Here is a 21231-nt window from a genome sequence, read left to right as displayed (position 1 = left end):
ACCGAACCCGCAACTCCATCCTGTGCCCCGACTGGGAATCGAACCGGCAACCTTCAGCTTTGCAGGATGACGCCCAACCCACTGAGCCACCCCGGTCAGGGCAGTAATTTCTGGATCTTGCCTCCTGGAGTTTTCCTCCTCTAATCAAAGACTTCCCAGGCGGCGACCTGGACTAACGGGCCTCCCAGTGCGGTCCCCGCGACCCTCCCAGGAAGCACGCACAGAGGTCAAAGCTAGCTGCGTAACACCGAGGCATTATTTGTGTCAGGAGAAATGGTGAGAGGTCAACATTGGCCAAAAAAAAAAAAAAAACTTAGTGGGTGTCCGGTCCAGCTCCTCCCAATTGTTATCCCTGCCTTTCATTGCTTCTGGGTTGCTAAACCGCTGTCTCTAGTAGAAAACTGACAATGGTGTAAATGGTCAGTTTTCACGGAAATGTAAATGTTCCGGGGAATACGGGCAATTCTTGCCCTTTGACTAGACGAGCTTTGCATCCACACAAAAGTTGAATTCTCCTTGGAACCTGTAGTTCTCTCAATGGACAATCTGGTAAAATCTTTGACACGGGAGTCATGATTTTAGCTTTTCAGAAAGAATTCTCCTTCACCATCTTCCTTTTCACCCTCTTTTTCTCCCAGGTTTCGCAGTTTCCCGGGGCAGAGCGGTGTGAGCGCGCGAGGGCAGGAGCGGAGAGAGGCTCCATCCCCTGCGAAGTCAGCATTAGGGTATTTGCAAAGACCTACTACGTGCCTCTCTTCCCACTAAATGCTTTGTTTGGAGAAATACAGGGTTTTGTTTTGTTTTGTTTTTTCCTATGAAAGTGTCGATTATGTTAATACATAATGGATTTGTTACTTTTAAAAAATATTTTTAAATACCTGTCTTTGTTTCTTACGTCATAGTATCAATAGCTACAACCCATAAAAGTGGAAGCTGGCTGAGGTCCCCAACAGCCCCTGTGCATGTGAAGGGACACCGGGACCCGCGTGCCGGGGGGTGGCGGGTGCAGCCCAGGCCCCTAGGGGCTCGCATTCCGCCCTCGGGTCCGCAGCCCAACGGACGTTCGCTCGGCTCTCCTCTCCCGATAAGACGCAGACGTTAAAAGGCAGCGACAGAGACACCCTACCTGGAAGTTGTCTTGCATTTCCAGGGCGGCGTTCATGTTCATCAGAGCTGCCAGCTGCGCGTAGTACTTGCAGTGGAAAAAGTAATTGAGGTTGTAGATCTTCCACAGCAAGGAGAAGCAGATGGTTTGCTGGTAAAGTTCCGCCAGCCTCTTCTTCCTGGGGGATAGAGTGCATAGAGGGGACACAGGTCACAGAGGCAGGCCTGCCGCCTTTCCTCACGAGCACATGGGTATTCAGGAAGCCCGTTTTCTCCCCTGCAGAATGGGGACCATGATACCGACTCTGTGAGGATTAATGAAGATAACGTGTGTACATCGGCCGTCCGGTCATGGGTGTTTACATGAAGCTACTTAAAAAGCACATTGTTCTCAGTCAACCACACCTGAGTCTGCTGACAGCCCTGTAAGAAAGGGCGCGATAAGCAGCCCCACGTGACAGAAGCAGGCGGTGAGGCTCAGAGAGGTTATGAAACCAACGCAAAGTCACACAGCCAGAACCGTGTGGCGCAGGACCCACGACCGACTGACCGACCGTCCGCCTCCAGGCTGGCCCGTCCTGCGCGTCACTTCCTCCGCCACACGCTGCCCCCGGCAGCCAGGCCCCGGCTCAGTGGAGGAGCCGGCCGTTCCCAAGAGCCGCCTTCCGCTGTGGTCTGCAGGCCTCCCCCCAGATCCACGTGTGGAACCCGAACCCCTGAGAGCCGTGACCTTAGCAGGCGAGGCCGGGGGCAGTGAGCAGCTCTTTTGGGTGGGGCCGTCAGGAGCACAGTTAGTGCTGTTGTGCGAGATCCACGGCACCCCCCAGCCCCTTCCGCCACACGGGCCACATGGAGAAGTCTGTGCCCAAGAAGGGCCCTTGCTGAGCGTGCCGGGCCCCCTCCTCTCAGCCGCCCAGCCCCCAGACCTGGTGCGGGGTCTCCCCTCGGGCCCGCGGGAAGCCGGCCCAGCCAGCCTCTCCCCTTACTCTGGAGGGGAGCTCTGTTTGGCCTGTTGATTCGTGTAACGAAAGTGTTTGTTTTTCTCAACACGGGTGTGGAAGAGCAGGGAGATCATGCTGTAAGGGAAAGGCCGGCTGAGGAGCTTCAGGGCCTTCCGCAGCATTTTCTTGGCCAGCACCATCTGGCCCATGTTGAAACAGACCTATAGGGGGAGGAGGAGAAGCGAGGGTTCTGGGCTTAGTGGGTCTGTCCCGCCAGCGCGCCCTTCTGGGGTGCTCGTCAGGAGGCGGCGGTTCCCGGCCCAGGCGCGACCGCGCCGGTGCATCGTGGGCAGCGTTTCTCGTGCGTGCGTAGGGAAGGAGGGAGGGAGAGCCGAATGCCTCGCATTTAGCACGGCTGACGTGCCTCCTGGACCTCTGAGAAACGTTTACCCACTTGTGTCCATTTTGGGGGGCTGCTAGGAAAACATGTCATGAAGACGGCCAGGCGAGGAGGGTCCTGCGGCCGGCCAGCGGCGGCGAGGATGTTTGAGTCCCGGTGCTCGGGGCCCTGGGGCCTTGGGAAGGACCTGGGGTGGGGGGAGGGCGCACCACATGCGTGGTGGCGTCTCCCTCTCCTGCGTGCAGCCCCCGTGGCAAATCACAGAATAAGTTGCATTTCGTGGTTTCTTACCTGACCCTTGAGGCTGTAGAAGGTGGCAGACTCAAAGGTGTGGCTCCAGGAATTATTGTTCTTGAGAGTTTTCAGCAGCCTCTCTCCCTCGTTCAGGTATGTGTAGGCCTGCAGAGGTCAGAAGGGTGCAGTCAGCGGGGACCCCGCTCCCGGGGGGCCGTCGCCCCAGGCTCCACCGAAGCGGGAGAACGGGAGCCGCTCCGGCGCCTGCCACCTGTACCCCGCTCCTGCGAGAAAGGGCCTCCGAACCCGACAGTCCGCTCGTCTGAAACTTTTCCGGGGCAAACGCCGCCTTTGAGTGCTTCCATTGAAGCCTCCTCCTCCCTTAGTTCCAGCCCTGCATCTGCGGCCCCTGACGCGCCCCCACGTCTGCAAGGAGCGGGCCGGCCGCTGCTGCGGGGAGGAGGGGGAACCCCCTGGCACTGCCCCCCGACTCTGTCTGTGGGGAAGTGGGGAGGAAGGCCAGGCCCCGGGCAACTCCCTGCCTCCATCTCCGGCGCCTGGGGCGGTGGCCGCAGGAGCTCCTGGCACTGGGACGCCGAGGCCCGGCCCGGCTTGGAGAGTAAAATGAGGTGAAGCCACGTCCCTCCGTGTCATGCAGCCCGAGGGCCACGAGCGGGGGCAGGAGGGAGACATGCGTTTGCACCCAGCCCCGGTCCCACCAGATTTTCTCCGACAGGGGACGGGTACCCATGGCACATTCTGGAACCCTGCACTGGGCTCAGCTTCCGATCGCCATCTTCCTGAGCATTCCACTCTCTGCAGGTTTAGCAAGTCGGCCCTGGGGCTCCCCAAACCTTCTCTTCCTGGGACTCCCTGGCCCTCTCCCCCGCACCCCACACGTGTGAGTAAATCACCCAGGAGACTTTCATTCTTAACACAACTTCTTGAGAGAACTGGGGCTTGCTGTCGTTTTTAATGGTCTCATTTTTAAATTTTATGTCGCTCTAAGGTGTGAGGGTGGATTAGGCTGGTGTGATAGACGGGGACTGTAAAACATGGAGCAGGCCACCAGGCTGGGCGAGGAGGGACTGCAGGCCGGGACCCTGTGGCGGGGAGAGGAGGCGGGAACCTCTCCCTGAGGCTGGCCAGAGGCAGGGAACCATTTCCCCGGGGAGCTCCTGGAAGGTGAGCCCGGCCAGCTGCTCCATGGAGGGCGGCCTTAGGCCAAGCACCTCAGAGAGGCGCAATGGCCCCCAGCCCCAGCCTGGCCCCCTGGGGGACTGAGGAGCCGCTGAGCATCTTAAAGCCCTGGCGCATCTGCTGTCAAGAAACCCACTGAGCGTCACTCAGCTCGGTGCTTCCCAGCTAATTCCTGGGGCCCCGAATCTCCTCATTGCTTTCTGCACATCAAGCCCCTGCACATCCCAGCGACGGCCGCCTCCTCCTGGAGAAGCATGCGCCAGGGCATCGGCGGCTGGTGGGAGCGCGTGAGAACTTGACGCACGCCACTATGCGCCCCCCCAACACAGGTAGACAATTCGCGGCAAGTTTCTACAGGTGGCAGTGTTTTCAATGACACGTGGTGCTGTTGGCAATTTGTCTGAACTTTTTTACTCCATCTCGGGTCCTTCCCTTCTGAGCGGTCTGATTTTCAAAGAAAGGGGAGCTGGCGGGAAGCAAGGACCCGCGGGGGTAAAGGGCGCCCTGGGGCTCCCCCCGGGCCCGGCCTCGACGGCATCCCAAGCGGAGGGCGGGGGGAGAGCTGGGCAGAAGCCGCTTACCATGTAGTTGTCATTCAGGAGGAGGTAAGCGGACGCAGCTTCTAGGAAGTAGTACAAGGCTTTGTTGTTCTCCCCCAGAGCCAGGAAGTGGTGGGCCAGCGGCATGACGACCACCTCCAGGATCTCCTCGCACTGGCACGACTCCAGCGGCAGGATGTCCTCCTGCGACGGGCTCATCTTGGTTATGACGGTGTCGAAGAAACCCAGGATCTTTTCTCTTACCTCGTCGGGACTGGCCAAATGCAGAAACAAACAGGCGTGATAACGTGTGGGCCCGGTGAGGCTGTTCACGTGAAAACGCCTTTAAAGGTGAAGGGAGGGGCAAGACAAGGAGGCCTAACGCGGGCACCGCGGACCGCACTCCCACGCACACCCCGGGCAACTCTCCGCCTGCGCCTCCGAGGCCAGAGGTGCCGGCCGGACCGACGGTTCTGGCCGTGCTCGGAACTGAATGACCATCGCGCACGCGCTGGCCCTCAGCAGCCACGCGTGCCGGTACCTGAGATTTTCCGGGAATATCTTAGACTTTCTCAGAATCTCTATTTTGGAAACGGTGATCTCTTCTTCAGCTAGAAAATAAACAAATGCGTTGAATGGGTCATTGAAATAGTCTGTCCAGCACAGGTGTCTGGTCGTTTCGGGACAAAGGGCAGAGAACCTTGAGTTTAGAGCCGGCAGTCAATCCGTGCTTCGATACATTAGACAATTCCGTAGTGATCTTAAAACAGAAGACAGCCAAGGGTGGCCCCCGCCCCAGCCGCTCCCCCGGTGCTCGGGGAGGAGGGATCCAGGGCGCCACCTCCGCTCTGCTCGCCCGGGGCCCTGCGGGTCCGGCCCTGCGCCTTGGAGAGCGCAGGTGTCAGGCACATAGCCTGGACTTGGCAATTAATTGACCTGGGATTGAATAAACTGTCACCCCTTGTGCAGCATCACACAAGCTCTTGACTCTTCCAGAACCTCCAGTTCCTCATGGATAAGTTGCAAATAAGCCTCCACCTTCAGGGTGGCTAAGAGCATCAAGTGACGATGTGCGTAAGAGAACGAGTGAGAGGTAGGTTTATTTTGCACCTTCCACGGGCCGGGCACTGTCCCGCATCTCTTCCCAGCCGTTCATGTCCTTGTGACACGGACTCCTCGTCGTGGGGCCTCTGATCTCCCCAGCAGCTTCAGTGGCGACCCCCGAGGCTGCTGGCTGGGGCCGCCCCAAGCCCGGCGTCCCTCGGGCCCACGGGAACTGAGCCCCCGGGCCCTTGAATCCTGCCCCCTGAATCCTCCACGGGGTTTCTCCCGGTCACCTGGCTGGAGGTGTGTGTTACCAGTTTGTAACTTTTTGACTTTGGCTTCACAGACGGCCTCGGGTCCCTGCCCTGAGCCCGGGGCCTGTCCCCTGGAGCCCTGACCGGCTCGGCCCTGCGCATCTCTCTGCCCCCACGTCCCTCTACTGCCGAGCCCTGCGTCCAACCCGACCAACGGAGCGACAGTCACATCTCCTCGGGGACCTGCCTTGTTCTTGCTCGCACTTCCCCACGCCAGACCTCACCCCCCGGGGCCCGCGCCTGGTGGCGATGAGGCCGGGCCTGTGTTATCCCTTTGGGCGGGTCAATCTGAATGCGGGCTGCACCCCATTTTGCCCATCTGTCTCCCCAAACCTCCCTGACCGTCTCGCGGAGAGACTGCTTCGGCTAGACGCCATGGCACGCAGGTCCCGGCCCTTCCCCGCCCGGCACCCCTGCTGCCGAGGCCTCATCGCTCCCTGCGCCCGGGCCCTCGGGGGCTGGCAACCCTCGCAGCCCCCCAGCACGGTTAGCAGTGATGAAGAAAGAAGGACATTTACTTTTGAACCCCTGGAGGTAAGCCATCTTCCTGATGGAGTCCATGTCCAAGGAGTTGAGCCGAATGTCCATGGTGAAGTGGTGATAGGGGATGAAGTCCCTGCCGCGGCAATGGTCGCACATGTGGGCGTTGTCTTCCAAGAAGCGGGCGCACTTCAGGTGCATGGCCTTCTTCTGGTCCTTGAGCCACAGCTCGTAGGCGGTCTTCTGCATCATCGGCCTGCAGAACCGAATGATGTGGCACTCGATGACCTCGCTCTCCAGTTCTCGGAGCTCCTCGTCCATCCGGTGAGCTGGAGAGGACCGACAGAGCTCGTCAGCCGGCGGGGGCGGCGCCCGGCTCCCGCCGCTCAGCGGGCCCGGCGGCTCGTCGGCTCGTCGGGTGAGCTGTGCCCTGAGCTGCGGGGAAGCGCGGGCCCCTCGAGGCCCTACTCACCCATTCCTTCCATGGGCTTCAGAGACAGGGAGCGAAAGTTCACCTCGAACGAGGTGGCGTTATGGTTCAGAGACTTTCGGAGCTCCTTGCCGTTCCGGAAACAGTTGAAGATGTTGGACTCCACCAGCTCGGCCAGGGCCTTGATCATCATCTTCATGTTCCAACAAGGGAGGATCTCGAACAGCAGCTCTGTGGTGAAGGTCAGGCCGATGATGGCCGCGCACCTCACCAGCATCTGGTGCGGGAGGCTCATGCTGTCCAGCTGGACCAGGGAGATTTCTGCAGGTGCAAAGCCACACAGGAGAGAACTGGTCACCCGTCTTTATCAAATACATCCTGGCGGTGGACAGCTGTCCCGCCCTTGGGCTCTCGTCCGCAGAAACCCAGCCCCACGAAGCCAAAGAAGTCTGTGCTCAGCGCCTGCCTCACAGAAAGCGCTTGCGCTGAGAGCACAGAAAAGTGGGCCCCACGGCCTAAAACTACGCACGGCTCCACGTAGGCAAAAATAAGGCCGATGTCAGGGGCTCTGATTTAGCAGTAAAGCGTGATGGGGTTTGCGAGGAGAGGAGCGACCCCCGGGGGCCGCGGTGGCGAGGACGAGCCGGGCCTGCCATCCCCGTCCCATGCCGACCCCTCCAGCTGGTCCTTTTCCGTCTTCCTCCCTGGCGACCCTTTCTCCTGGAGCCTGCCAGCCATCAGCCTCCCCGCTGCCTCCCCCAAGATCCCTTTAGTCTTGTGACAGCCTGTTAGCGTCTCCATGCTCCGGACAAAGCGTCAGAGAGCTCCCAGCTCCTTGCCAAAGCTCTGTGTCACCGGTCCTGTGGCCCCCGGCATCTTGACCAGAATGTCATTGTGTCACCCTCATCAGGGACAAAATGCCAACTTCTCCGCTCGCCCACAGAACACTCTAGAAGCCCAGCCAGTCGACCTTGCTACGTTCGTAGGCGTAGTGAATGAAAACGCAGGCGTGAGCTAGGTGCCCTTTCGGAGACTGAGAACCTCAAGGGCACCCTTCCCGACCCTGGAAGCTCTTTACAGACGGCGTGCATGGGAGCTGAACACGTATGAGAACACGGCTTGAAAGCCATTTTTCTTTAAAAGGATAACGATACATCTCTGATCTAAATTCAGTATTCCATTTTCTCTCTTGTTACTTGGTGTCTGCGTAATTGAAAACCTAGTGTACCTCCTTCTTTTACCAGCAGAAGGAAACTTTGTTCAAACCAGACCCCACAACATGCGCAGGGGAAGGCGGCTCCTAATCGGAGGCAGGAAAGCCCAGCCTCCTGGGACCCCCACGCCTGTTGAGAGTGACGGGGGGCGTGGGGAGACAGCTCAGGCTGTCTTTACCTTTTAATGACGCTGGTGGAGACAGGTTTTTCAATCTGACGCCTCTGGCGAGCTTGCAGATTTCTTCACTTCCCTCTTCGCCGAGAGTAAATTTCTTTAATTCCTCGGTTGGCTTGGCGACGTTCTCTGTCGGGTGAGAACAGGGAAGGAAAGCGGACGGTCAGCGGTCTGGCATTATCCGGATCTCCCAGGAAGCTGGGAGGTGGGTCTCACCTGAAGCAGAGCCGGCGGAGAGGCCTGTTGGCTCCCCAAAGCACTGGGAATACTGTGTATTAAGTAAAACTGCTTTATGAAAATCTAAATTTATTCTAAGGACATTTTGTTCCCCCCTAAAAAAAAAAAAAAAGAGAGAGAGAGAGAGAGAGAGAAAGAATGGAAGTCTTCCATAGTACGTGCAGTTTTATGAAAATGTGACTCAGATTACCCGGGTGTACCTTATAGTGTGTGATAACATAGGCTTTCGTGCACGTTCCGACACCCACACTCGGGTGCAAACACATTCATGGGGCGACGGCCCTCTGCTCACGGCACGGTGAGTACCAGAAAGGGGGGTCAGAAACGGTGAGCTTCAAATGGTAAACCTGCCTGGTCACGTTGTCTCCAAAATGCCACACTCTCTCACCATCGGGGTATCAGGCCCAGCGGTCTCTGGCCCCCGAGCCCTCTGACCCGGACGGGAGGCAGCCCACGGAAAAGCCCGCCTGGCCGCCGCTCCGCGGAACGCGCGGAGAGGGCTGTGGCCGCGGGACTCACTGAACAGGTTATTCCAGGTCACGTTGGCCTTTTCCTCGGACTCCATTGGCTGGAAAATGAGCACCCTGTGCTGGTCCAGGTTCCTGAGCAACTCTTCGCAGTAAAAGGGGATCCCACAGCTCCCCTCCACCAGGTACCTGTTGGGAAGACAAGGCAGCCTATGTACCTGGGAGGGTCGCCTTTCAGGAAGGAAAACCGTTCGGGTCTTTTCAGTGACATGAAGATAATCTCTCCTCGTTCTCCATGGGCTTCGGTTTTTTCCATGTTTAGCGATTGCTTTTTTTTTTTTCCTTTTCTTTCACTTTTCTAATTTCGTAAACCATTTAGCATACTTCCAAAGCCAAAACTATACGATCAGGTACATCCCGAGTCTTGCGTCCCTTCCTCCCTTGCCTGGTAAGTGACCATTTAAATTTTCTGGTTTGCACTTTAAGCCGCGATGTTAGGAATCTGACGAGGCGGGGACCGGGGCGGTGAACGCCGGCGCCGGGCCCTGCGGCCAGAAGCGGGTTACTCACAAGTCCAGCTCCTTGGGGATGCCCTTGACGTTGAGGTCCAGGCAGACCTTGTTGCGGATGTCGCTGGGCTGCACGGCCCCGAGGGTGATGTAGGTGGTGTTCCTGTTCTTCATGATGGTGCTGGCGGCCGGGCAGGGGGTGTCGGTGAACGGAGACAGGGCCATGACGATGAAGATCGGGATGGTCCGGATCAGCCTCTCCAGGAAGGTCCAGGAGGCCGGATCGATGAACTGGCCCTCGTCGATGATGAAAATAATCCTCTCCTGCTTCACCGTCTGCACAAGGCACAGAGGCGGGAGAAAGCTGCCGGGGCGGGGCGGGGGGCCGCGCGCGTGTGCGCGTCTGCCTCTGCCCAGGCGTTTAGGCACAGGCAGGGGCAGCAACTGGCCAACGTCACACAGGCAGGAATGACCCACAGACTGTTGTCACGGCCTACAGAGCATCCATGGGCTGCGTGGGGCGGCTGTAAGGCTTTCCCTCCCAGCAACCCCGTGTTAAATAAGGCTCCGCGGACTCGGAGTTCGTGGCGGCCTGACAGAGCTGGCGGGAAGGAGCCGTACGCGGTCAGGCCTTTGAGCAAAGAGGACGCAGATTTGTCGGACGGTGGGACTGTGGCCCCGCCAGTCACCTATTACATACAATAACGGGGGTTTACTACACGTCATCGTAACCTATTGGCAAAGGAAGGCCTCCTGGGGAGAGCTACTTACTGTTTAGTCACCCAGGGCTTATCCAGCACAGAGGGACAGGGCAGCGCTGGGCTGGCTCTGGGGACACGGGGCTCAGGGAGGCGGACCCAGTCCTCCGCGCCGCCCGCGGGTACTGGGTGCCGTGCTCGCTGTACCTCTGGCATCTGCTACACTTAAAACAGTCCCTTTTCTTGGGTAGACTGCCTGTCCCTGCTGGGTCCAAACTACTTATTCACTCCTTAAGCGTTGGCAGGGCCTCTGTGGGCGTCAGGTGCTGGGGCACAGCGTCCTTACACCTTGGAGTCTGCCCCCGCCCAGCCGGGCCGCACTGGGCGTGCGAGGCGCGTGCGAGGCACAAGCCGGACGGACCCGCCCCGCTGCCGCTGCTCCAGGCTGCGCCCGCCTCCCTCGGGTCCCTGGGAGGAGAGGTCGGGTTACCTGTTCTTCCCCTCCCTGTTTTTATAAAGAGCAGCAGAAAAGGCTACTTGAAAACGTCAGCTCTCCTGAGGCCATCGTTACAAAGTATCACGGCCTGCCCTGTCACATGGGCTAGTTAAGTTTACTCTGACAGCCCCGCTGTGTTACCAGAAAGCCAGCTCTTCCCCGACGCCAAGAACACTGTCATTAGGGCACGGTCAGTGACATTTGTGAGCCAAGGACAGTGAAGTAGGAAAAACAGCAACAGAAAAACGTGTGAGTTCCACAGTCCGCCACTGGCTCCAGTCTCTGCATTTAAAACGAGGAGAGTGAAGCGGGCGCTGTCACGTGAGCGAAAGCCGACAGGTGCGCTGCGCTCACACGGCTCCCAGCTCTGTGTGACGCTCTGTACACAACGGAGCTCGTTTAATCCTCGTAACTCTCAGGGGCGGTGGTACCAGTGGGAAAATTTTCTCTTTTACTGAGGAAATTGAGGCACAAACAGGTGAAGTAACTAGCCAAGGTCACACACAGAGAGTAATGTCACACAAAGACTGTTGTCAGAGCCCGTGGTTAAGGCACAGCTTCGGTCAGGGTTTCCAAACTCAGTGGTGTATTAGAACCAGACGAGAAGCTTTCAGACAAAAGCAAAGAGCTGAACGGATTCCTAAGCCCAGCCCGAGCCCGCCTGCAGCGTCCGGCGCAGGACTCGTGGATCCGTGTCCTCTGAGCGGCTTCCCGGACGCCGGTGATGCGCGGGGCCCAGCGCTGGGCACTCTGGAACCACGCACGCTGCCTTGCTTATGCGCCCGGACGGAGAAGGGGGACGACCTGGTGTGAACCCGATGCAGCGCCACATTCATTAAATGCCAGCGGTCGTTTACCACGTGCCAGGCACAGCGCGGGTCTGCGGTGACGCAGAAACGGGCAAAACACTCCCTGCCCTTTGAAGCTCACAAGTGCAGTCAGAAATGTGCCCCGAGGGCTACGGAGGCAGGTGGGGGGAGGGGTTCGTCATGCCCAGGGATTTGGGGAGCTCCCACCAAAGAGGTGACATCAGAGGGCGAGTAGCATTTCTCCAGGACCAAAAAAAAAAAAAAAAAATCTGTGACTTTTCTCTCTTCGACAAGGGGAATTGCTTGGACAGTAGGAAGCTGAGTTTGGTGGCCTGTGTCCTCTCCGGCAGTCACACGGAGGATGGAGTGGGTGAGGAGGCGCGAGGCCCAGGGATTGGCTGGGAGGCCGTGGCGGCGGTCCTTAAGGACACGGAGCCTGTGCGAAAGCGGGGAGCGGAGTGGGGGTGACCCCAGGGACTGCCCAAGGGAGGGACAGAGGAGGCGTGGAGACAGGGCAACCGCTGAGGAAGGGAGCCAAGAGGACCGCAGATGGTGCGTGAGGGGATTCGCCATGAACCGAGTCGAGGATCAGAACGAGGAAGAAAGGGCCTCAGAGAAGGAAAAAACACAAACGCACTGTCAGACGTGGAAGCGCGTGGGAGTTGCTACGCACCCGCGGAATGTGCAGCCCTTGGACACGCGGTCCTGGTGCTGCTCTGAGGGTGGGGACGACAGTGCCGGTCTGGCGACTGTCACTGTGCAGAGAGAGGGAACGTCGGCTGAGTGTCGCCTTTAAGCCTTGCCGCCCTGTGAGCAAGGCACTGTCGTTTCCCCATTGTATGGACGATAAAACGAAAGCGCAAACGCGCTAAGTCGCTCGCTCAGGGTCCCCGGATGGCATGGAGCAGGCCTGAGGGTCCCAGCTGGGCGGCCGGACTAGGGAGCCCGCATGCGTAGCCCCTCGGACATGCAGCGCCTCACATGGGTGAGAAGCGAGGACGGTGGTTCGGAGGAGGGGCCCCACTCCCGGGACAGCGCCACGGGGTCCCCCACCCAAAGTTGGCTGCACTCTGAACAGGCCCTGCGCGCGAGGCTCGGAAGGATGGGGAGGAGAATGGAACACTTCGCAGCCGTTGCCAGCGGAGCCGGACCCCGGGGCCGCCCGGCTCTGGGAGGGCTCCTCCCCCCAGCGCTCGACCCGCAGGCGTTCTTACTTTCTCCAAGATCTTCATAAACAAAGCCTCCAGCTGCTTTTGCTTTTTCAAGGCGCTAATCTTGGAAACCTCTCGTGAAATGGGGAACTGTGGGAAGGACAAGGAGGGTATCAAGTGTGGGGACACAGCCAGGGGACACTAGCCGTGTGACTTGGGGCACATCACTGGATGGCGCGGGGCCTAAACCCCTCGTGGCTCAGGTGACCCGGGAAGCCCTTCCCAGCTCACACACCGGGTGTCCCTGCATCAGATAGGAACGGGAGGAGCAGGGCACAGCCTGGCCGTCACCCGGGAGCGGAGGGACTCCGTGGTCCGGGCGAGCGAGCACCGTGCAGCTTGGAGGGAAGGTGAGGGGAGAGGAGCCAGGAGCCAGCACTGGGATTTTCTTGAACATGCTGTTTCTCAACACCTTCAATATGTCACAGGAACAAGGTGCTCATTCATGGAAGAACGGGGGCCATTTGCTCGCCACACAGATTCTCCCGGCGAGGAAAGAAAAGGGCTGTGAAGGCCGAAGAGGTGCCAAGGCGCAAGCCCCAGGGAGCAGCGCCGCTCGCCCCAGCGCTGTTTCTTGCCAAAGTCTAACACTAGGCGGATACCTGGACGTGGAAAATGTCATTAAAAATGCAGTGGAACTTTTCATCCAGCAGGGTCTTGACTTTATTCTGAAGGTTGGCCTGTCGTTCTTTGTAATGCTTACAGGTGTCCAGGCCTAAGACGTTGGCCATGAGTATCTGGATGGTATAAAAATTTTGATGGAAGCTGACCTTAGTCAAGGCAATAGCAATAGTCCTGTGCGCAAGAAAGTGAAGAATCGGGAGGGGACAAAGAAAAGAATCAGAAGAGAATTCTTAAATATATATATATTTTTAAAATAACAGAGGTCGAAGGGAAGCTCTGACCCATGTTCAGCTGTTCTGACGGAAACTCCCCAGGCGACCCGGAAGCCCTCCTTCACTCCTGCCGCAGACGCGCGGCCTCGCCGCCCCGCGGCCCGAAGGCCCGCGGCCCGAAGCCCCGCGGTTCGCCCAGCTGTCGCTTCCTCCCCGGCCCCGCCGCCTCCGCCTTGGTGCGGCCCCTCTGCTCCCCACTCTGCTACTGAACAGCAGGCCTCTGCCCCGCCCAGCGTCCTGACCCCAATGCGTTGGCTTCACAGGGCCAATGTATCGAGAGGGATGCAAATCTTCCCTCCGGTTACGATTCTTCAGTGGCTCCCCTTCCCTCAATGCGTCAGCCTGGACTCCTCTCTGTGACCTACAAGACTTTCCAAGGCTCGGGAGGCCGTTTCTGGCCACTCCCTCCCAGCAGCCGGCCCTGCACCCGCAGCGACCAGCATACCCAGCGCTGGGGGCTGTCTCCAGGCGTCTGCTTCAGCCGCGTCCCCAGCCTGTGGCGCTACCACGTCCGTCTCTCAGTGCCTCCCCCATTCATTGCCTGTTCATCTGTCCATCTCAGTTCAGGGGCAGCCTCCCGCGACCTTTCCTGATGCCCCAAGGTCGGGTCACACATCCTGCCTATCGGCTGCCACCCTACTCTGCGCATGCCTCTGTCACTGTCCTCGCCACCTTCCACTTGTACTATCCTCTCTCCTGCGAGAGCAGCTTCAGGGCAGGATTCAGATATTCTTCGTCGGAATATCCCCGCCCCCAAATCTGCGTGTTGGAGCCTCGACCCCGGGACCGCAGAGTGGCCTTGTTGGGGAGCAGGGTCAGTGTAGATGCAGTGAAGTGAAGGTGAGGAGCAGGGCGGGACCCGAATCAGTATGACTGTGTCTTTGTCAGGGGGCAGTTGGGACAACCCCCAGGGAGGACATTCTGTGATGGAAAGGCAGAGACTGGGGGAGGCTTCGGCAAGCCGGGGAGCGCCCCGCGTGGCCTGCACGGCCCCAGCGGCCAGGGGGAAGGCAAGGGACGGGCTGCCCCTCGCGGCTGTCGGAAGGAGCCGCCCCCGCCCCCGGCGACGCCCTGCCCTCAGACTTCCAACGCACCCCCGGTGACGAAGCCCCCCAGTTAGAGCAGCGCCAGCAAAGGACCGCAGCGCGGAACAGGGCCCGGGACACAGGAGTTACGACCTAAGTGATGGGACTCAGGGACGGCTGAGTGGCTTCTGGTTGTTACGAATTACCTCCTTTATAACGCTAAAGGCATTTTAAAACTGGCCTCTCCCAGGCCTGCGATTGAAAAAGAGTAGCGATACAGCTAAAGATAGCATAAGGCTAGAAGGCGTTCCCTGCCAAGCCTTCAGGTCAGGCGGCAGAAGCGCGTGAGCCGGCACCGCCACCCTCTCGGTCCCGGTCGCTGTTCCTCAACACCAGGCGGCCCAGCACAGGAGGGTGCTGGACGGGGTGTCCCAAAGAGGGCCCTGGGGACGCATGTGCTGTGGGCACGTGGTGTCCACCTCTTTGCCAGCTGTTCTCAACCTGCCTGCACGCTGGGGCTTCTTAGGAAGCTTTGCAATATTGACAGCCAAGCCCCGCCTGGCACGAAGGCAGGCTCTCGGGGGCCAGCCCCGCTCCTCTTTCCTGGGCAGGTCGTTCTGTTCATCATTATTTGTTCATTTAGGACAACTGAGGGGGCGGGGTTCCCCATGACGGAGAGATTGTGTGGAGTTTACATAAGGCCCGTGCCATAAAGGAGCCGAGCACTGAAGCAGGGGAAGCTTTGAAGGTCATCAGGACCCCCTGGGCGGACAGGAAAGAAATGGCCGTCGTGGGACACTCACCTGTGGTTCTCGCCTTGGGACAGGTACTCGAGTCCCATGAGTATCTGGCTCTTCCCGTGCCCCGACAGGCCTTCGTACATGAGGACTTGGCTGCAGTTGGACGTCAGAAATTCCTTCATGGTGGTCCGGAAGTACTTAATCTCCTTGTCACGGCCTGCCGTGTTTATATTTGTAAAGGGAGCAAACTCAGTCAACGCAGAATAGTCTAGAGATGTAAAACAGCACAGCGATACCGCGCCTGATACGGCCCTCAGAATTCCCTCCCATGGCGTCGTTCGGGGACTCCCGTGAGGTCCTGTCCACTTTAAAATGGCCGGAAATTTTTTCTAGAGCTTCTCAGTTAACGATGTGCGGTTCCGCCCCCCCCCCCCCCGTTTTATGTGATTCCCACATACTGTGAAGGAAAGTACTCTTCTAATGTGCATTGGAATATCTATTTAATTTTTGTGCTGAAAGCTGGGTTTTGCCTGAACTACATAACCGGGAATTAAACCAGGGCTGACTCTAATTCTTGTTTTTTCTTTCCTTTTTTCTTTTTTCTTTTTTTCCATAACATACTAGAAGTCATCTATTGATTATTATGTTAGGAAATACATTTATTATTATAGTTAGGGCTCCTATATTGAATAATTACAGGTAGGATATGTCATTTCCAATTATTTCATTTCTAATTCTGCAAAGGAGGCTTACTCACTTTAAACGAGAAATTATACTTACCTTGGGGCTACTAGAAACATGATCAGTGATAAGAAAATTCAATTTACTTTAAAAAACCATGTAGAGGTACTCCAGTATAAGAACAACCTAAATTTTTAGCAGAAATAAGTCATAGTTTTTTTATGATTATAAATTTAACATACACTTGCTGTAGAAAAAACGGAAAACTTAGAAAAGGCAAAGAGGGGAAAAAAAGTCAGCTGGCGTTGCAGCCTCATCACTATTATTTTGTGCGCGTTTAAATGATGCCACAGGATGCCCAGCTTAAAATCTGAAGGTCTGCTGCGTTTTGTTATAGTTAAAGAGAGGAGTTTAAAAATCAAGGCCCGTACCTACCCAGCAGAGGGTAGCATTCATTTCTGTTGCAGATGAGGTACGCCATGCCGAACATGCTGAAGGGAAGGAGAGAAGAGACGCTGGAGTCAAAGCCAGGCCATGCTCACAGCCGGGGGCTGGTTCTCGGGCCCCGGGATGGACCGCCTCCTGTCCGGTCTCCACATGAGTCTGCCCCGACCCAAGGGCTGCGGAGGCCAGGCCGGGGGAGGAGGCGTGCCTGCCTGGTAGCGGAGCCCAAGCGGCTTACGCGCAGCCACCTCCTCAGCGCCCCTACGGTGCTCATGAAATGCTTGCTGAGCTTGCACTGGTGGAACCCACCCTTTTCCGGGGAAACCAGACACCCGCTATGGGACCCCATCGACTTGCACACAGTGTATCGTCTCGCATCCCGGGAGGCGTCCGCCAAGGGCGCAGACCGTCCCAGGTCAGCTTTGCTGAGCACACGCCCTGTGCCTGGCACGGCTTCGAGGGCTTTGTATCATTTCCTTAACTCCTGGCAAAACCTCATTGAGAAGGTACTATCACGGTGTCCATTGCACAAAGGAGAAAACGGAGGTACAGAGGTTATCTAGCTTGAGGCCCCGTGGCTAGGGGAGAGCCGGCCAGGGTGGATATGGACATACACGTACTTGGCCCGCTGCGTCAACTCTCTTGAAGGAGCCTTTTGGGTCAAGTGGCCCCTTCCCGTGTCTGTGCTATCGTACGACCTTGTTACGCCTCTTAAGGTGCATGGCACAGCCTCCCATGTGATATACTGCTGCCTCTGTGCATGTTGGTCTTCCCCGTTAGGCTGCGAGCTCCCAGGGCAGGAACCAGGCCCTGCTCACGTTCGTATGTGCACTTCGGCTCCCTCTTTGGCGCAGGTGGCATAGGAACCATGACGGGGGCCCGGCTTTGGGATCGGGCTTCCTGGGCTTCCACAGCAGGTTCGCCTCCACTAGGGTCTGTGCCCTTTGCTAGTAACTGGCAGTGCCCTCCCTCCCTGGGTGTGGCTGTGTGAACGTCTCAGCCAACGAGGTGCCAGCAGACAGGACAACAAGGCTTGTGCGTGGGGTCACTCTCTCTTGCTCCTCTGACGTGGCCGGGACAGCGTGCCTGAGGGAGGACACAACGCCCAGAGCCGAGCTGTCCCCCACTCACGCCAACCAAGCCGCCCGGTTATCCCGCCGGGGGTCGCCCTGGGTCAGCCAACAACCTGCTGAACCCCAGGCGCGTGAAAGAGCCGAGGCAGGAGCAGCTGAGTCCAGCCCAGGCCCGTTGAACCCCCAGTACCTGCGAGAAAATTAAAGGTCTGCCCTGTACCCCTGTTCTGAGGTCTCATGGTTGTAAAAAGGCAACGATATTGTGGCGTTCTGAGCCGTGTCTCTGTTGCTTGCTTGCTAGATTCGTGACCACAGACAAGTCATTGAACATCTTGGAGCCTCAGTTGTTCAATTTATAAAATGAAGATAATGATAGCTCCCGCCTGATATGGTTGATGTTAGGAATACATTGTGTATCTTGAGATAAAATACCTAATGTCTAATAAGGGCTCACGAAAGTTGTCACTACTCATTCACTTATTCGCACAGCATTTCACGGGGGCTGCATGCCGGCCAGGTGCCGTGCGGAGCCCTGGGAACACGCAGGTGAACGATGAAGCCTCCTTGACCAGCTGCAGCCCTGGCTCCATTACCTGGCCCTTTAAGACCTGGGGCCTAGCTCGCCGATAGAAGGGATAACAGCTTTGCACGCTCCCCGCCGGTCATTCATTCACCCATCGGCATGGAGCGCCTGCTGCGCGCCATGCCCCGGGATGTAAGAAGGAGCAAGAAATGAAATCATCGCAACCCTCCGAGAGCTCCCCGCGCAGGGAGGGAGCGGCTGCGACGGGAGCAAAGAGCTGGGCGGGCTGCGCGGGGGCTGGGGAGAGCACGAAGGCTGAGAGGGAGGCAGCGCCGGGGGTGGTTCCCCGAGGAGGGGGCAGCGGGGAGGACAACCCGCTCAGACAGCCGGGGCGGGGCGCAGCGGGGGTGGGGTGGGAAAGGCGGGTGGTTGCCGGGCGCGTCATCGCCAGGGACGGAAACAGCATCCTGGAAACAATAGGAAGCCCTCGAAAGATGTTAAGCCCCAGCCTGACACCCTTGCGTCTAAGCTGGGCTTTGGGGGAGAGCACTTCGCCGAACCCAATAGTGTCTTATACCCTGTTAGTCTCATCAGTGCCAGCACCAGGCGGGTGCGACAAATAAGCACTTCCCGGCTGGTCTGCCACGGCCCACAGAGGCACTCCTGGGGCGTTAGGGGGTTCCCTGTTCCGTGGGCACAGCCTCGGAAGGGCCCCCCAGAGGGTCTCAGGGCCAGTGCGGAATGGGCCCCCCGTGTGCTAAGTGTCGGCGGGATGCGGGAAGGGGAAGGGCCCGGGAGGAAGGGGCTGCGGGGTCACAGGTGGGGCTGGAACCGGCCCTGGGTGACCGCGCCGCCCCCGTGGCCTCCCCACGCCTTCTCTCCTGAGGCGCCCTGCGCGCGGCGCCCCAAGCTCACACTTTCTCGTTCAGGCCCAAGCACTGGTAGACCGGCCCGGAATCCGCAACGCCTTTCATGACCTTCTTTGGGAGCTCTTTGAAAAAGTAGGCCGGCAGGTTGCTGCAGTTGTAGGTGACAGAGTCGCAGGTCACGATTCCCGGGTAGTACATCATCATTCTGGCCGCGATGTTGACTTTCTGACCAATGACTGCGCAGGGAGGAGGAAAGCAAAGAGCAGGGAGAAACAGTCTGAGACATGCTGTCCCCAAGGGCCACTTTAACCCTCTGCTCCCTTGCCTCTCAGGAGCAACGTAGGCCTCGCCTTCGGCTACCTGTATTCAGCTAATGGCTCTTAAAAATGTGCAGGCAGCTAAGTAGACAAGGTGGCCCTGGGAACGACCTGCTGGGAGTTGGGGGCCCCCGTCAGGGTGGCTGCTCCCCACCGGGGTCACACAGGCCCGAGGGCCCTCTGGTGAGGTGTCCTCGGTCTTCAGTGACAAGCACAAGCTCAGGCCCGGACACTGGCCTCCGAGTGTGGCACCCGTTTGCATCCGAATGTGTCTGGGCATGAACGCCTTCATTTCACTTCACTTTCGAAACGAACCGCCTTCCGTGGGTGATTCCTGCAGAGTGAGCGAGGGGCTGGGAGGGGCGTGCGTGCGAGATTGATTTAGGGGCTATTTCAAGGCGACGGGCACTGTGGCGCGAAGACGCCGCGCCACGCGGGTCTGGCCCCAGCGCCACCTCTACCTAGAACGTTACTAAGTTACTTGAACTCTCCCAGGCCTTGGTTTCCTGCTCTGCGAGGTGGGGACAAGAGCAGCGATCGCAGGCGGTAGCTGATGAAGATCCATCCCCCAGTTAGCGGGCTGAACAGCGCCGGCCGCTCTGAGCCCTCCGCGGACAGCGCTGCTCTATTCCATGTCCCGCTACAACACAAACTCAGCTGCTTCCGGCCAGGACATTCCTTACTCCTGTTTGTCGCGGAGAAGTCTGACCGGGCACGGCCACGCGGCCCCGTGACCCCGCCTGTGCCCACTGCCCAGCCCCAAAGCCATCAGCCCACAGCCGGCCTGCCCCGGCCCCTCTCCTGCCCCCTCTCCACCCTGTGGTAGTTTGAAGAAAGTCTCAGAAATTGCATCATTTCAGACATAAATGTTTCAGCGTTTTAGAAGTACTATTTCTGAACATCTGAAACCCTCGTAGGAGTGAAGAGCGAAACAGCAGCAAGAGCAGCAGCTTCCTGCGGTAGCACCCACTCACCGTTCCCTTTTGAGATTAACACTGTTTACCCGTCCTGCCGATAGTCCCAATTCACAAGCAGCAGTCCTTGCCTATTCCAGGCACTAAGACTCACCGACTGGTGTTAACGGGAAATGATTTATAAGAGGCCCTTCACTCCCCGAGCCAGCAGCTCTCCCGCTCTCTCTCGCGCCTCCCTCTGTCCCACGCAGGGCCCCAGAATGCACGCCATGCAGCCATTGTGTCTGTGGGCAGAGCCCTGCGGCCTGGCTCCACCGGGAAGACAGTAAACCCGCTGGGCGCAGGGTGCGGGGCGCAGGACCCACGTCTCCCTTCTGCCTGTCCTTCCCCGCAGCCCGGGGGCAAGGCCCCGCGATTGCTCAAAGAAGAGCGGAGCCGAGCCAGCTCAGCTCACCTGTGTACTCGTGCCTCACGTTGTGTCCGATGATCCCGCAGAAGACAGTCCCGCTGGCCACGCCCACGGAAACGGTGCTGGCGCGGGGCAAGAAGGGGGTTGTGGGGAAAGAGAGAGAGACCGTGAGCAGGGAGGAAGGGACGGCATGGTGGCGGATGGGGTGGAGGCGGGTAGGAAAGGACGTTCAATCAGTTGCGCTCTTCCCTTTGGACTCGGTTCCGGGCAATTGCACGGGGCCTGGGGCCTGGACGGATGAAGAGCTTAAGACGTGGACCTAGGTTCTCAGAAATGGTAACTCAGTTCGCTTTCCTGCTAATTTTAAGTATTCACCGAGCAACTCTTCTGGGAAGTAACTTCTCGCCACCCCAATGACCTAGTTGGAAACAGTGTAACTCTGCTGTTGTTGGGAAGAAGGAGCCACTGTAATTCAGGCAAGGTGGGTGGCATCAAGATCCGACCTTGCAAATACATCCGCCTGCGTGGAGAGATGACTAGGGGTGAGGGGTGGAGATACTTAGGGCCGGTGACCCGTGAGGTTGGCCAGAGCGGGGCTGTGAGTCGGGGTCACCGGGACGCCGAGGCCGAGGCAGCCCGAGGACACCGCGCCCTGGGCAGCCAGGGCAGGAGTGGCGAGCGTCGCCGCACCGGCTCCACTCTGCACCACCCGGAGGCCGGGCCAGCCTATAAATTTCCAACCCAAGGACTTGTTTCACCTCCCCGTTATTAGAAATCAACTCAGGTCTCCAGCATCGGGTGGGAGCTTGACCTCTACCAAGACGCAGGGCCTGAAGTA

The 21231-nt window shown here is 58.4% G+C and overlaps 1 protein-coding gene across 1 annotated transcript in view; it reads right to left on the bottom strand.

Annotated features, from left to right (window-relative positions):
- Positions 1-21231, bottom strand: part of ADCY10 (adenylate cyclase 10) — a 39689-nt gene that overhangs the window by 7574 nt on the left and 10884 nt on the right. The window contains exons 10-25 of the mRNA XM_054587565.1: positions 20439-20515; positions 18800-18989; positions 16280-16335; positions 15227-15380; positions 13105-13297; positions 12506-12592; positions 9350-9624; positions 8832-8968; positions 8079-8204; positions 6729-7007; positions 6295-6585; positions 4960-5029; positions 4461-4692; positions 2737-2844; positions 2091-2266; positions 1127-1283 (exon numbers count right to left, since the gene is read on the bottom strand). Coding sequence (XP_054443540.1) covers positions 1127-1283; positions 2091-2266; positions 2737-2844; positions 4461-4692; positions 4960-5029; positions 6295-6585; positions 6729-7007; positions 8079-8204; positions 8832-8968; positions 9350-9624; positions 12506-12592; positions 13105-13297; positions 15227-15380; positions 16280-16335; positions 18800-18989; positions 20439-20515 — 2608 coding nt within the window. The remainder of the gene's footprint in view (positions 1-1126; positions 1284-2090; positions 2267-2736; positions 2845-4460; positions 4693-4959; positions 5030-6294; positions 6586-6728; positions 7008-8078; positions 8205-8831; positions 8969-9349; positions 9625-12505; positions 12593-13104; positions 13298-15226; positions 15381-16279; positions 16336-18799; positions 18990-20438; positions 20516-21231) is intronic.

Source organism: Pteronotus mesoamericanus, unplaced genomic scaffold, assembly GCF_021234165.1.
Source record: "Pteronotus mesoamericanus isolate MK-2021 breed Mesoamerican mustached bat unplaced genomic scaffold, CSHL_Meso_final scaffold_1186, whole genome shotgun sequence".
NCBI lineage: Eukaryota > Metazoa > Chordata > Mammalia > Chiroptera > Mormoopidae > Pteronotus > Pteronotus mesoamericanus.
The sequence above is the reverse complement of the archived record's forward strand: the minus strand, read 5'-3'. Positions and strand labels throughout refer to the sequence as shown.